The 16,010-nt window shown below is 42.0% G+C and overlaps 1 protein-coding gene and 1 long non-coding RNA gene across 6 annotated transcripts in view; one reads left to right on the forward strand and one right to left on the reverse strand.

Moving 5' to 3' along the window:
- Positions 1-8,459, reverse strand: part of LOC113989411 (alpha-2-macroglobulin-like) — a 37,261-nt gene extending 28,802 nt beyond the window's left edge. For all 3 annotated transcript variants that reach the window (XM_027723927.2, XM_027723926.2, XM_027723925.2), the window contains exons 1-5: positions 8,255-8,459; positions 3,933-4,116; positions 3,075-3,231; positions 2,480-2,532; positions 1,751-1,771 (exon numbers count right to left, since the gene is read on the reverse strand). In XM_027723927.2, the coding sequence (XP_027579728.2) occupies positions 1,751-1,771; positions 2,480-2,532; positions 3,075-3,231; positions 3,933-4,116; positions 8,255-8,343 (504 nt within the window). In that variant the 5' untranslated portion in view covers positions 8,344-8,459. The remainder of the gene's footprint in view (positions 1-1,750; positions 1,772-2,479; positions 2,533-3,074; positions 3,232-3,932; positions 4,117-8,254) is intronic.
- Positions 8,118-16,010, forward strand: part of LOC113989413 — a 40,192-nt gene continuing 32,299 nt past the window's right edge. For all 3 annotated transcript variants that reach the window (XR_005563051.1, XR_005563052.1, XR_003541255.2), the window contains exon 1: positions 8,118-8,361. This is a non-coding gene — a long non-coding RNA (uncharacterized LOC113989413). The remainder of the gene's footprint in view (positions 8,362-16,010) is intronic.

Genomic DNA, 16,010 nt, shown 5'->3' on the forward strand with positions numbered 1-16,010 from the left:
GACAGGAGACTCCTAGGGACAGAGCAGTGCAGTGCCCAATTTATATGTCCTTGCTAGGGTAGGCCTGTCTGTAATTATTCAATAATCTGTGAGGATCTGTAAGCACTTACCTGTCAATTCTGCATAACTAGCATGCAAGAAAGCTTTTTAACCCTGATGGTCCTGTGTTGTCTCTTCCTCAGCTCTACCTGCATGCTTACGAATGATGGGGCCTGAAATCTAGGAAAGACAGACTGGCAAGGTAGCAAGATAAAGAAATTGATATCAGAAGTGGAACACAGAGAAGGGAAGATCTAGACGTTCCCTCCTAGGAAGGAAGTTTCAGCTTCCTTGACTGGCTAAACAGCCTGCAAAAAGGGTTGTTTTTTTCCCTGCCTGGAATGAAGACTGTTGAAGTACCAGTACACAATCTGATGAGGAATCAGATGCCTGATATATCTATGGGACTGAGAAATGTACATGTGTAAGAGTCCAAAGCTACTGGTGAGCTGGGGGAGTGGGAACATGAACAGAGGGAAATGTACCCCACATATGGAGCTCTCTTTTCTTGTATCTCCCTGCTCCTAATGCTGGAGCTGAAGTCTCACCACTACTACAGTTGTGTAATGTTCATTATGAACTATCAATAATTAATTCACTCAGCCCCAAATTTCTTGTAGAAGTCACTGAATTGGCACAGTGGAGCTACGTATTTTGATGCCCCTTTCCAGGCTGCTCAGTAGTATAGTTAATGTTTACAGTCTTTCATTTTCTGCCTGCTCTTTGCTTTGTACCTTGTCTGTCACCAAAAGTTCATTTACTCTAGATAGGTATGTGACTCAAGGTATGTGACTACGTGCATTTACTTCACTGAGATTTTATCTCAGCACTCAGGGAAAACCAGGATGTGAATGGCATCTCCCAACTGGAGGTCACCAGTCAGGGGGCAGAAGCGGGGGCTGTCTTCCCAAGAAGCACTCTGGGAGGACAGAACAGCCAGTGCTCTGATCAAATCCTCTTCATTATCGCATTTCAACTTGGCTAAAAAGCTCACCCCTTAATGTGAATTACACCACTGGGCTTCCTTGGAAGAGGAACTCAAGAAAATGTTTACAGCTGAGCTTGTGACCTTGTTGCCGTGATGTATCTATAGGGAAGGCCTGAAAGCCAGTGTGTTTTTCCTCAGAAAGGTTTTTGTTTGTTGGTTTGTTTTTTTTTTTTTTTTTAGTTCTAAATGACATAAGCAATAGGTCATGATAACAGTTCAGAAATAGTAGGCTCATTCTAACTTCTGCCTTGGTGGTTGACTAAGATAAATTAGTGACATTAAGGGTCTGGATTGATGGACATTTATTTCTTTAGCAGTGCTGACTTTTAGGCTGTTACCTTTCTTCACTCCTGCCACTCTTTCCTTTGGTCCTTAGCTTATTTAACACAGTTCCCCAATTTCAACCACACTTGGCAAATAGAAAATCTGAGTTCTGATTGGAAGGAGGAATAAGCCGTTCTGATACGACCTCTAGGCAAGTGTAATTCTGTTCACAGCATGGCTTGCATTGATTAACTATTTTGTTCCTACAGCACATTTTGCAATCAAAGAACCATTGTTGGAACTTCTTTTGATGCCCAGCTACTCAGCCTTCTTGTACCCAAAGGAAAAAGTTCATAAGTCCTATGTTTTCCTTTGCACCTCAGCCTGAAAACACTGCTGGAGACAAGTACCTCTGTGCCTGCACATTATTCTGAAATAATAACATGGTTATCCACTTACCTGAATGTAGACAAATGGAAACTGTGAGGAAAGAGCAAAGAAAAAAATCAGTATTAGACATCTTAGTTACATGTGGATGGAAGTAATTTCCAGATTTGAACAGAAGGACAGAAGAACAATCTTCTAAGAAGTCCTTTGGGTTCTTCCCTTTTTGTACTCTCTCTTTTTCCTTGGTTCTTGATGGTTAAGAGAATATTTTCTGTAATATTTTAGGGCCCTGACTTTTCATCTTACCACAGTATGAAAACGTGATGAAGTAAGAGTTTTCAAAGAACTTGTCTGCATGAGGAACTGATTGTCAAATAAGCTAAAAGGGTGGACTTACACCCCTGACCAGTTCCTTAGAACAAAGTTCTTGTCATTCTGCTCTCTGTCTCTAAGCTTGTGGTTGCACCCACTGCCAGAAGCAACTGCACATCTGTCACTTCCAATGGAAACTTGTCCTACCCATATTTTCAGTAATGAGATCCCTGCCCAGATGCTTAGTCACATACAGGCTTTTGCAAATCTGGCTTTAAACATCTGTATGCTTTTGAAAAAGGGGACATGTTTTTCAGCCAATAGAGACAGGTGGAGTGTGTCCCAGGACAGAATACGAAATGGGGGAAGGATGGTGTGAGAGAGTATCATATGCTTTAAAGGGTGTCTTCAGTGGGTCTGGATGATGACAATAATGGTGTTAATTGGGAATCAAAACTCCTGGTTAACAACAAGTAATTAAGACTCTACCTTCTCATTCAGTGGGTAGAAGTCTTTGTCCAGAGAGACGATCCGAAACATAACTGAAGGGTGTAACGGAAAAGAAGGAAATTCCACTGTTAAATTTTTAGCCATTACCAGGAAATGTCAGTGTTTCAATAACTTATAACTCAGATTCATTCCATGGATCAACAGTCTCTGAACTGAGATCTATCAGTAATGGAAGCAATTACTTCAGGCTCTTTCTTTTTTAGATGGTGAGGGGCAGATAAATTTAGAAGGATAATTAGGTCTTGGCTGAATTGAATTGTCCCTAGGGAGTGCCTGTCCTGCTTTGTTGATTCAGGTGCAGCCAAGGGAGACTATGCTTTGAAGTCATCCCAGTTTTGTGCCACCAGTTAAGTAGAATGAATCTGAGCCTATGTCTACATCTGGTTGAGATGCTGTGCCTGGAGGATGAAAAATAGGAATGATGAAGGTACCACATGCCCTAGATCTCAGCTGACAGATATAAGATTTACTGAGAGTTTTAACTTCCCAAAACTTTTAAAGTATAGTGCCTCTGGGGAATTAAGTCCTTAAGATTTTCTGCTGTCATAGTCAACACCAACCCAATTCCCTGTACCTGTTTGTCCAGGCTTGTAGATGGGTTTGTCTGTCTGGATGAAGACTAAGCTCTCAGAATTCTTGACCAGCACTGACTTGCGGCTCTTGAACTGCAGGGTGTCCCCCTTCACCATCACAGTGAGAAATGCCACTGATGTGCTATTGGATTTTGGTAGCTAAGGAAAATGAAGAGGAAAACTGTTTTACAGATTCACCCCATTGGCCTAAGCCTTTGAAGGACGGAGTATTAGCTGGGTCAGAAAGTTCCCTAAAGGGACAAAAAAGACTCAGTGCATGAAACGAGAGAAAAACACTATTCTCTTCCTTCATTTATGCACTTTTTTTGAGAAATATTGAATCTGATCTTACTCTATTTTATCGGTGATTTATCAAAACAAAAATTAACCCGGATTCATTAATTAGGGGGTGAAACCTGTTGCTTACATTACTCAGCAACTGCTGTCCTGCAGTAAAAATTTGTGAATAAACTCCAGAAGGAGACAAATGACCTCATGAATCTCACTATCTTTAACCATTCCCCAGTTTCTACAGTTTTGATTCCACCTCAATACTTTTCCTCTGAGGCTTATATAGATCAAACAAAAATGGGATACATTCTGTCTGTCAAAGTTCCAAAAGACTTCTCTAAGTCCTGCATGCACAGAAACATCATGTGGGACACAGAATTTGATAATGGTGGAAAATTATTCCTCATAAGGCTACCACAGTTAGATATCCACATCGAACTAAATTTTTTGCTTGTCTTAGCTTAGAAGGCTGATTGCAGTGTGTCTTACTTTTCATTTCTGGACTGTTTGGATCTACTACATCATGTCAATAAACACAGAAGATCATCCCACAAGGATGAGATACTCACAGAGAAAGGGATGCAGGTGAACACATCTTTCTCTGACACCACATCATCAATCAAGCTCCTGTTCTCCCCTTGATGCTCAAGTGTGGCACTCAGAGTCACAGACTCATTCAGGTGGGTCAGCTGAACACAGACTTTCTCAGGAGAATCCGTGTGTATCACAAAGGGCAGTAGCACCATATACTGCCTAGGAAGAGAGGGAAGCAAGAAAGATCAGAAATGTGAAACAGTTTTAATGGAACAGTATTAAGTGAAAGGAAATTAACAAATCAGCATGTCTAATCCATTACTATCCCTGTGCAGTGCATATAACATGAGCATTCATTTTATTTTGGGTTTATACATATTAAACGGCCTAACTAATTAGCCTAAAAGCCGGAAAATGCTTGCAGTAGAAGGAACAATTTCTATGCTAATAGAGAGTGCTTTACAAAGGGTGTTTTGTTTGGCTTCACAGCAGGGAGAAAGGAAGGTTTGAAAGGTTCCAGGCTGTTAATTGAATTTTGTATATCCTACAATCTCCTATTGAGTCTCAAAGGCACTAGCTAAAAACAGTTGAAAAACCCCACCCAGTTGTCTGGCTGCTCTAGTCTTTGCCTATCCAGGTTTCCAAATCTTTCACATGCTGAGCAAAGATGTGAGCAGTTCGGGACCTTATTAAGATGATCACACAAAGGATTTCAGAGTGTAGTGTTTTATTGCAACTCAAGTACTTGTGCCTTCAAAGAGCTTTTGACAAAGGTCCCTCACAAAAGACCCTTAAACTCATCTGTCATTCAATAAAAGGGATCATTTTACTAATAAATCAGAATTATTAATTCTGACCCGGATTAATTGGTTAAAAGATAGGACAGAAAGGGTAGGAACCAATGAAAATCTCTGGAATTTGTGTTGGGATCCTTGTTCTTCAGTACCCTTCTAAATGATCTGGGAAGTAAAATTTTCTGATAATTGTCCAGGGTAAGAAAATACCTAAAATTGACTTATGTATTTGTGAAAAAGTGTTGTTATATGGTAGAAATGAGTAGCAAAAATGGCAAATGAACTGTAAATGGAAAATAATATCACTAAGTGGGCTATTACCACGCAGACTTGAGCACCGTTGATCACTCTTGGAAAATTCCCATTCAGTAATGAGTAACAAAAGGACTGTAGGAAAGTGTTCAGAAAGGAGTAGAGGACAAATACAGCTTTGTCCATCCAGAGCTACATTATTGCCTGGGCTCTGGGCTTTTTGGGAAATCCTAAAGCTACTGTGGAGGCAGTGAAACCCAGGCAGCACCTCAATTTCCTTCGCCACCAGGCAATAGGATGAAGTGTGGTGAGGAGCCTGGCAGCAACTCTGCTCAGCCCGTGCTGCTTCAGAAGCAATGAAAGGAGGGAACTCCAGCCACCCAAGGAGTGACTTACTACTTGTGACTCTCTGCATTCTCCAGTGTTTCCCTTCTTCCACAGCCTTCTCACCACAGCTTCACCCCATGCCTGTTTCCCCTAATCTCATTTTCCCTGTCCCCTGTCAGTGGCACTGGCAATCTGACAATAACATCCAGTCTACTGAAGGGACAGTGTGACCTAGTTTGTTGGGAATTTGGCCTCATTTCTCTTCCTGTTCACTGTTCTTCTGAAATTTTGGCCAACTTGCAGAACTTCCCCTTAGACTGGTTTCCCTGCCTTTGAAACAAAGATATAAAATATGCTGTTTATAGACCTCTCTTTAGGTGTTTTGGGATGTGTTGGTGAAAAGAGCTAGATTAATCAAAGTACTAGGAGGGCTTTAAGTAACTTGGGTCACAAAATCCATGTGTAGACATTCCAGACAAAAAAAGCTGCCTAAAGAGACCTCAGTATCTTCCCTGCATGCAACAAGCTGTTCTGACAAGAGAGGCAGTGGCTCCGACAGAAGCATGCATCAAAGGAGGAATAGGAGACCCTGGGGAGAGTGGCTGAGGCAAAAATGATGAGTTTGTCTATACAGAGAAGGTAATACTGTAGCTTAAGGTGGAATCATGTCTGTCTGTGTATTGACCCTCAGCTACTTACTAGAACAAGCACCTAATCAAAGAAGGCAGTGAATTTCATCAGCTCCATCAGCCCAAATCCATACTTGCCAATTCAAGTGTCATTATGACCTCACATTTCCGACCATATGCAGTGTATTCCCAAGCATGTACACTGCATTGTAAAACAGCTTACAGAATAGGAGAACAGTGCCTTCTGTTGCATTCTTCCAGAACGACACAGAGAAAGAAAAGCAATGGAAGAAAAAGAAGCAAAAGAAAACATATCTTGCTCAATATCTTACAGAATGACAAAAGTTTTGTTTGCAAAGGACCTCTGGATGTCTCGAGACCAACTTCTCTCCTCAAACAGCACTGTTGCAAAGGACTCCATAGATGGAGTTTCTACCATTTCTGTTCCAGTGCTGCACTCTGTGAATGAGTTTTTTTCTAATATGTAGTCTGAACCTTGTGTCTCCCGTGCAGCCAGCCACATCTGAAATAGCAACTGCTGCTGCCCAAAGAAGTGATATCACTACTTGCACAGGGTACGGTAAGCAAGTCTTAGCTGGAAGTTTAATTTTTGTCTTCAGTTCAAGGATGGCTTCCCGTCTGTGTTGTACACAGCACCTGATCTACCCTGCAGCACTTAAAACCACTTATACTAACTAGCAATTCAAGATAATTCAGCAATTCAGACTCCACTGCCTCCCTGCTGGGCTCCTATCTTCCTTCTGGGGAACACAACAACACTACTGTCTCTCCCACCTCATCCTTTCCTCCTTCTTCCCTCACAAAATCGGGCTCAGATCCGGGACAAAGAGCAACCTACAAGACAGATGGAGAGAGACTATTTACAAGGGCACATGGTGACAGGACAAGGGAGAATGGCTTCAAACTTAAAGACAGTAGGTTTAGATTAGATATTAGGAAAAAATTCTATACTGCGAGGGTGGTGAGGCACTGACACGCATTTCTCAGAGAAGCTGTGGATGCTCCATCCCTGAAGTGTTGAAGGCCAGGTTGAAAGGAGCTCTGAGCAACCTGGTCTAGCAAAAGGTGTCCCTGTCCATGTCAGGGACCAGATGATCTTTAAGGTCCCTTTCAACCCAGGCCAGGTTCTATGATTCTATGTTGCCCAAAGGTCTTAACAGGATGGTTTTATTCCCTTTCCCCCTGTTGTTGAGCAAGGATGAATTAAGATTACTTAATTACTTAGTTACATCAGATTTCTGTAGGGAGACCAGAGACCTCTGCCTGACCCCAAGGCAGACTTGGCTGGCTGATCTATCCTGGAAGCATCCAAACAGGGCAGATGAATGAGGAGCTGATAGTACACTATGATTTAAAGGTCCTAGAGGCTGAGCCAGTCATCACTTCACCTCTGACCACACAGTGGGTGGCAGCAGTAATGCTGCACCTTCTGCCATACCTGTTAGCACTATGGCAGTGCTTCTGGGCATGAAATCTCTGCAGCAAGCATTACAAGACCTGTGTGTGTGAGAGCTGCACTTCTGTCAGCACAGCAAGAGGAACAGTGTGTGACAGCAGCTGGAGTCTGAAGAGGGAGACTGCTCCCACCCAGATTAGAGACTTGAGAGCAACACTCTTTGCTAGGGGAGGCTGGGGTGGGCATGTCAGACTCCAGTCAGCCTGTGCCACCCCAGGCTGCCCCTCTCCTTGGGGCCATCAGCAGAGTGTGTGCTGTTGGTCTGCAAAGCCCTGGCGTCGATGTCCAAAGGACGGTGCTGGCGCCAGACTCTGCCGGAGGAAGCGAATCTAGGTCACAGATCCTCTTTGAGAACGAGTACATCTGATGCTGCCAAGGGAAACAAACTGGTAGGAGAAAGGGGAACAAACCAGCTTGAAAGCAACAGGAGAATGTGGAGAAGTAACTCAGTGATTGAAACAAGGATACTCTAGGAAGGGAAAGTGTCTGGAATCTGTCATCAGACCCAAAACCCCCAGGCCCTGAGAGGTTCTTAGGTAGAAACATACTTAGGCAAAGATGTTGTGAGGATCCAGGTCTGGACTATCAGGCAGCTGCAGGGCAGGACTGTGGGCGCTGACAGAGATTGGGGAGGGAGGGGGGAAGGGCTCGAAGGGGGGCACTGGCAGAGATGGCAGTGGGGAGGGGTCCAGGACTGGACAACTAGGGGGTTACAGAGTGGGAGTGGGGAGCACTGCCAGAGCTGTGCAGGACACACAGGGCTTGGTTATTAGTGGGATTCAGGGCAGGAATGGAAGAACTGGCAAACGGGAAGGAAGAAAACTGAAGGAAAAGGGGAGCACTAAGACCTCCCTCCCCCCTCCGCCTGTGCAGCTTACGGTTCTGCGATGAGAGAGGTATTTCCAGGAAGGAAGAAGAGAAGAAGGAGGAAGATGTTTGGTTTGCTGGGCAGCTTGTTCTTCCCCATGGTGCAGAGCAGGTCGTGGTGAGTGAAGCAGACACCCAGTCTGGTCTGGTGCTGCTGTTTTCCTGCACCTTGTAATTCTCCTCCACTCTCTGCTCAGTCAGCCTCTTTATAACTGCTCTCTGCAAACAGCCCAGGGGCTGGAGGAGATAAAGGCTTGGGGCCAGGGCCCATCCGGAAACAGGGAGAGGCGGTAAGGAGGAGCTGGAACAGAGGCACAGTATTTGGCCAGAGACTCTGCAAGTGGGGGAAGGGTATTTATTTGGATAATGCTTATATTATAAATCTTTGAATGATTCGTCCCCTGTTTTCCCTAGACCATCAGAAATCTGCAGTGCTGGGGATACAAACTATATTCAACATAGGGTAATATTCTCTGTGAGCATCATCAATTCACAGCACTCTGATGTAGGGTGCTCTGATCTTTTAAGCCAAAAGCCAGATTTATAGGTATTTTAAGAACAAAAGAAAACCCACAGACAGAAACACTGCTCATAACATGTTAACAGAATACTGCCATAATTTGCTGACAAAGTTGCTATAGGTTAGATAATTAATTTGTTGGGAATATAACCCAAAATGTGATGGGCCGCTGCTCTAGATATGGAAGTATGTTCTGTTTCCACTGTGAATATGTACAAACATTACACAATGATGTTGGGAGACATCTTTGCCTCCCTAGAATGGTGATCATCTTCCATCATTCAGTGTCACCTGGAGCGCAAATGTTCCAGGTGGCTCCTCCTTCCCATTGCCAGTTCAGATCTGTGCTGCTCTGAGTCATGTTTGTAACAGATGTTGCTCAGAAATAGTGCTGCTCACTTGACTTGGTCTTCTGCAAACCTCTGGTTGTAGGAGCTTATCTAGAAGCTGAATCTAGTGAGAAAAAAGTTAGCTAAATTCCAGCAGATCATTAAACAGAAATATTCAGTTCAAACTATGAGCACTTCCTGACCAGCCTAACTAGGTGGGGTGTTTGCACCAGTCCATGGAAAACTGTTAAAATTGCAGCCATAATGCTATCAGCATGCCTTCCAGTGCTGTGCAGTGAAAGGATTCAGTAACACTCTTTATGGAGATTCATGATCTCTGTGAAGATTTCTGTTGTGTACGACTAACCCGGTAGAGAAAACGCTGCAGCACAAACCACCTTGAATGTGCCTTTGTGAAACCATGTTAATAGCAGAGGTTCTCTGTTCTGCACAAGAGAGCTTATTAGACCACAACAGCACAGGCAGCCCTATTTGCTCTCTGTCTGAAGATTAAGCTTTGAAAAAGAGTGAATGTTAAGACTAAATGTTAGCTATAACAGCATGTCTTGACTCTGACATACTAGACAGAAAAATGCAGGGAAGAGCACTGCAAAGGACCAGGAGAAATGTCTGTAGATAAAAGGAAATTTAAGGACGGTGTTCAAAAATCAGGCACAGACTCTTGTAGAATTAAATTTATCACCTTTTGTAAACTGCAAAAGATAGGAAAACAGTCAGGAGGCAGCCAATGTCTGGTGGTGGGAAGTGTTACAAATATATGTCATATGGAGAAGGAATGAACACATACTCACTCAAACCAGAAGATTTAGCAGACTATCAGTTAGAGATGGAAATACTGATAAAAAGACAGGGTTGTGTAACTGCCAAGTAATAAAACCCATACAAATCTTTTTCCAGAAATGCCCCTGTCATTTGTCCTCTCCCATCTTTTACTTTAATAAATAAATTGTGCAAAATAGTGGCTTTCAAAGAAATAGTGTCCTGGGCATTTGCTGGAAAACATGACTCGTGCCAAGTTGTCTGTTGTCATTTAGACGGCTGAAAACTGAAACCAAAACCCAATCTGAATGGACATATGCAAAGTACACTTTAAAGATGAGTATATAATAATTCAAAATTCATAGATCTACAGAACAATCGAACACTGAGATTCAAGGTGATATTTGCTATCATCTTCTTCCATGAACTTACCATTCACAAGGTATAAAATACCTGCTTCTCAGTTCCCCAAGAACCACTTACCAGCTCTCTGACACCCTAATTCCCACTTTGCTCCACAAACACTAACGACCCTATTAGCTCAGGCAGTTGGTGCTTCAGCTGACTCCTCTCTCACAGAGCTCAGAACAAGTGGTCTGAACTTGTACTTAGCTTGAAAGCTTTTGGATGTTTTTTCAGTCCTGAAGGGGAGACTGTGTGTTTGAAAGACTGGCTGCTTCTTCCAACAAGGCTGTATATATCACTGCTGAAAAAGGCACACAATATCTTTGCTGTACACAGTGGTGGTTTCAATGACCTATCAGTCATAATTTTAACCACAGGAAAGATATTTCCTCATGCAATAATACTTCATATGTGTCTGTGGTCACCGTGCACATGGCAGGTCAAGAGAAAATCTGTACGTACCTAACATCTTCAGTGACTGGTCCCCATCTTAAGCTGATACAAAAGGCAAATGAATCATTGTACCTAATTGTTGATCACAAGGAATTTAAATTGTGCCATATCACAGTAAATCTAACCAAAATGCCTAAATCAAATTTCTTACATCCTTCCAAGCAGAGTGGATTTCTATACCAAATGATAGCAATTAATTTTGGTTCTTCCTGCTTTAAAATAAATGATTACATATCTTTACTCTCACTTTTAAAGATAGCACATCTTTTGGCTGTTTCATAGGAGGTTTTTGAAACATATATTTCTAATGCTAAATTAAAACTATAACATTTTTCTGAAATTTTGTTTTGTTCCAAAGAACACTTGGGAAAATTAGCTTAATTCTAGATAATTCTCATAGAGATTACAGTAAGTGTTATATTCCAGTAAGTTACATGTGGTGATACACTGGATTTCCTTTACAAATATTATTATATTTAAATGGAGCAAGATACCAGGTCAGTAAGTAACAGATGCCATGGAAGCACTTTTCCTGAGTGTATCGTTACGACTATTTTTTATTTTCTGAAGCATTCAAATTTCCACAATATTTCCTTCACAGTTTCTTTTCATCAGCACTTTAAAATGTATTATTTTGAGTTGGACTGACTGACACAAAAGTTAATACAGGCCATGATGAATATTGATAAATTCCGGTCACAGCACACTTTATCCTCCAAAGTTTCCTCTAAGCTGTACAGTCTTCAGTGCATTGCTTGGCAAAGATGACAGAAAAATTTGATGTGCCCTACTCCCAAGTTTAAAACTCAAACCTTTAAACTCCCAAGTTTATGATCACTACGGAAAGCACATTTTCCCTTGAAAATAATGTAAAATATTAAGCTGTTTCATTTTAATCACCTTAATTCTGGCATAGCTTCCTCTCACTTCTTTCTTTAGCTTTGTGGATGACTGCCAATTATCCAACAACAGAGTGGCTCGCTGGTGACTGCAATTGCAGGAAGAAAAGGTTTCTGTGAGTGGGTGTAAATACTCTCAGTACTATCACAACAGTATTATATGTGGGAATCCTTGTCCGCCACAGAAGTCTTAAGCAATTTTGGAACCACTGTCACCAAAGGTAGATAATCCCAAGAAAGACACTTGCATCTTTAATATGTTCCTCTTCTGTCTCCTGAAGGACTGTAGCACAATGCTGAACCCTCAAAGCTAAAGCAAAGCAACAAACTGAACTTCAACCTTTGGCTTTGAAGAAGAGGTATGTGTTAAAAAACTGAGGAAATGATTCTTGAAAACACTGGTATTGTGCCTAAGGAGGTCCATGTCCTTTCACCTAAGAATCTCTGTTGGAAACCAGCAGGTCTAGTAAAGGAATGTCTCTCGCTAGTACCTACATCCTCTTTGTATGGTGAAGGTGAGAAAAGAATCACTGTAAGACCCAAGACTTATATTAACAGCTCTGGTTAACAAAATTATGCTGGCTGTTCAGCTAAAGGCTGAAAAAATAATCCAGGAGAGAAAAAAAAATAAATATTTTTATTTTAAAGGAAGTCCAAATAATGATGTTGGTTCCCCAACCTGTGTATTTAAAGCAAAGAAATCAAAAGCAATATATTTCAAATGACAAAAAATATGACAAGGAAAAGTAATTGTATAAATCAATAGAAGTAACAGCAACACCCAAAGACATAAGAAAGGATTTATTATTGTGTGGTAGACAAAATATTTCACAGGCCATAGTTAAGAGAAGGTGCTTTATCAACAAACCTCAGGAAATAGGAATATTATACAAGTTGCAACAAGCAGAAAAAGGAAGATATGCAATGAAATTAAATGCCATAAAAAGGCTTCATCAGCTAATCTTCAAATGAAACTGAAAATGTCAGAACTAATAAAGATGATCCACTTTGGTTGCTTGTTGAATATCTTAACCTGAGAGAAGGGCCTGGTGGCAGATAAACTGTTTTTCAGACACGGACAGCTGGGCTGCCAGATATAATCCATATTTCTGTGGTGTCATATGAACAGATGAGTAAATTCAGGCATGGCAAGTGCATCAATTAATTATTCTCATTTTGATGCACTTTGTAGATTAAATTGCAAAACAGATCGGTGGTTGCATTTTTAAATAGTCCTGTGACCATATTTTATGGGATATAAGGTAGCCCATTTGTAGAGTAAGCCCTACAGAAAGTAGGGTTTATCTGCCATTCTCAGTTATATTATAACGAACTTCATAAACTTGGTCTTTTCTTAAAAGAAACCTAGACTGTGTGTTGCAAAAACGGCTATAACCAATGTTGTTAACCCTTGGGCATGAGAGACCTATAGTGTGTCTCTCTGATACTTACAGCGCACAGCACACACAGAGTAGGATCAGTTGTTGAAATCCCACTACTAAATCCATTAAAGGTAATTAGTGAGAGATATCTAATAATTTTAAAATATATAAACAAGAAACTCTTTGCATGTTCACAGATATTTTTTTGGATATTATAGAGAAATGAAGATACTCCCTGATGTAGTAATGAATGACAAGCTATTTTCATTTTTACTTTTGTACTACTCATACTATTGCCAAGGAAGGGGAGAGAAAAAGCCAAAGCATTTACAAATGTGTCTGAGAACAGCACTTGGGACAATTATCTATGCTCTTTTTGAGTCATATGACTGTGCTTTTCAGATAAAGCTTTATCATATAAAAAGACATACTAAATGCACATAAAATTTGTGTTTAGCTTTAGCTGTTATATGCTCCCTTTCTCCTCAAATGAAGTATAGGCATCTCATAAAGATCATTCTGCTGGCCCTGAGGTTGATGTTCAAGGTAGGTTGAATGGCACTGAAGCCAGACTTTCCTCAGAGATGCACAGTGGCAGGAGCAGAGGCAATGGGCCAAGCTGCATACAGAGAAATTCTGAGCAAATGAAAGAAAAAAAGTGCCTCCCCCAAGGGTTATGTAATAACAGAATAGGTACCCACAGGTCTCATGAGATATCCATCCCCAGAGACCATCCAAACTTCATAGCACAACGCCATGAGCAAGAGTGCCAGTACAGAAAAAAAGTACTTAAATTATGTAGGCATTTAAAAGATCTTTCCTGTTTGGATTTGATGTTCAGTTATAGCTATAAAAAAAGTGAAACTCTAAATCAATGCCCCCTCTGAATGGCTTTGCTAGAAGAAGGGAGCAGAAAGCAGTGGCATAGACCACGCTGTACTTGTCTGGTATAACATCCACTTACTGCAGAGATGTGCATCACTCCTCAGCAGTGCTGGATGGGGGTCCTGGCCCCCTCCACAGGGGCCTCGGGCCAGAGCCTGCAGTCTGAGCTGAAGGGGCTGAAGTTCATGCTTAGTTTATGCTTAGTTGAGTTAATGACTTGTTGGGTAACATAGGGCAAGTCCATTGGGCTCTCTCTGCGCTACAGCTAAGCCAGATGTAATTTGGTACTCAAGACAAGGCTCTTTCCCCAGTGCAGAGAGGAGCTGAGATTCAGCTGCTGTGTTTGTTCAGTTTGAGATGGAGGATGCTACAGGAAAGCCAGACAAGAAAGTACTAATGGAGCATGAGGCAAGGAAATCAGATATTCTCATGTTTAATCCTTTCCCCTGCACTTCTGCTTTCTTCTGTTGCACCTCGATAGGCAGGGCAGAGCATGTTTGACCTTTCATGTCAGGGAAAGGTGTATGAGCTGTGACACTGTAACACAGTTGGAGAACATACCATTTATCAGGTCCCCTTTGAACACTGTCCTGCTACAGAGCCTGCCCTGGTGGCATTACGCCACTGCACTTCCCACCTCTTTTGGGGTACCCTGCACTGGAAACAAGTGGTTGGAAGGGAACAGGACAAGACCTTGCCTAAGCAGCCAAGGGCTCTGAAGAGAGAGCCACCTGTGCATCCCACACTCAACATACAGGACTTTCCAGATGAGCTTTACCATGGCACAGACCTTGGGTCATTGTGTAATGTGGACACACCTTGCCTTGACAAGGAGAACAGCAAGGGGAATCAGTGGGGCCTAAAGCTAGTCACTTCTAGTTAAGTGAAGTAGAAAACACATGGCATGGTTATGCAATTGCTTCCAGGATTAACCTCCCCATGGGTAGTGAGCCAAAGAGTACGAGGCTGAAAAAAATGTGCAAGGTTAGCACTTTAGTAGCACGCACAGAGAGCCCTGTCAGTTACACTGTATGGTGATTTTTATTCCCTCTACCTCTGACTACCTTGTTTAAGTTTACCCTCCCTTCAATCTCAAATAGGAATTTTTAAATTTCCCAACTGTCAGGTTACATACACAGTCTGACGACATGGAGTCCAGAAGCCCTGCTGAAATCACGTTCTCAAGGGAAGTGCTGGTTTGCCCAGCAGGAACATTGCTGTGGCAGAAACGTGGAGCAGAGGACTCCAGGGCAGGATCAAAAGGCATCAGGAGATGAGTGTGCTGAGCTTGTGAGAGTATCAGAAAGGGGAAGAGTAAGAAGTTTCCTTGAAGGAGACTATTAGGTCCTGTATTCAATGCAATGCCTTGCTTTTAGGATTTTCTTGACCCTCAAAAGTTAGCCCTTCAGGAGGTTGAGCAGAAAGAAGCTTTCACTTTCTTTGAGCTGCAGGATTAGCTTACACAATATTGCTTCTTCACTTGAAAAATTTTTGAGAAAAGTTTTAATTGTTGCTCTGAATAAGAAGTTGAAATATACATGAGTGATGTTCTCAAGAAATCCTTCTCTATGTTATGCCCCACAGCCAGTGGGGCCAGAGATGTGACCATGCTTCTCTGCTACCTGCCTGATGAATAAGATGCAGAGGGTCATTTGAGTGCAAACAGAGCCCTACCTCCCTAACTGTCTACCAGGTAGGCTGCAAATGAACTCAAAGAAATAATCAGAGAACAAGGCCGAGTTGTTTCCTCAGAGCAATTTGACACATCACCATTTGTTGACTGAAGGTTCCTCTGGCACCTTTCTGGTCTTTGATCACTGAATTGGTTGGTCATTACTCACACTTCGTATTTGACACAGACGGTGAGAAGAACATCTGTAAAATAAAAGAAGTCTTTCAGCTGAGGTCTCTCTGTGCCATTGTTTAATAGCTTGGCACTATTACGTGTGACACTGCAGGGATCACAGAAGATTTGAGCCAAAAGATGGAGCAACTAAATTCCCTGGACCAAGGACTCTTTTGTCTAACAAGAGTGCTAGCTAAGCAATTGAGGGGCCTAAGCAAGAGAACGATGCTACAGTGGAGCTCATCTTTCTGGAGAGATCCATTTTTTT

This window comes from Pipra filicauda, unplaced genomic scaffold (genome assembly GCF_003945595.2).
Source record: "Pipra filicauda isolate LSUMZ 115617 unplaced genomic scaffold, ASM394559v2 scaffold183_size1465899_pilon, whole genome shotgun sequence".
Lineage (NCBI taxonomy): Eukaryota > Metazoa > Chordata > Aves > Passeriformes > Pipridae > Pipra > Pipra filicauda.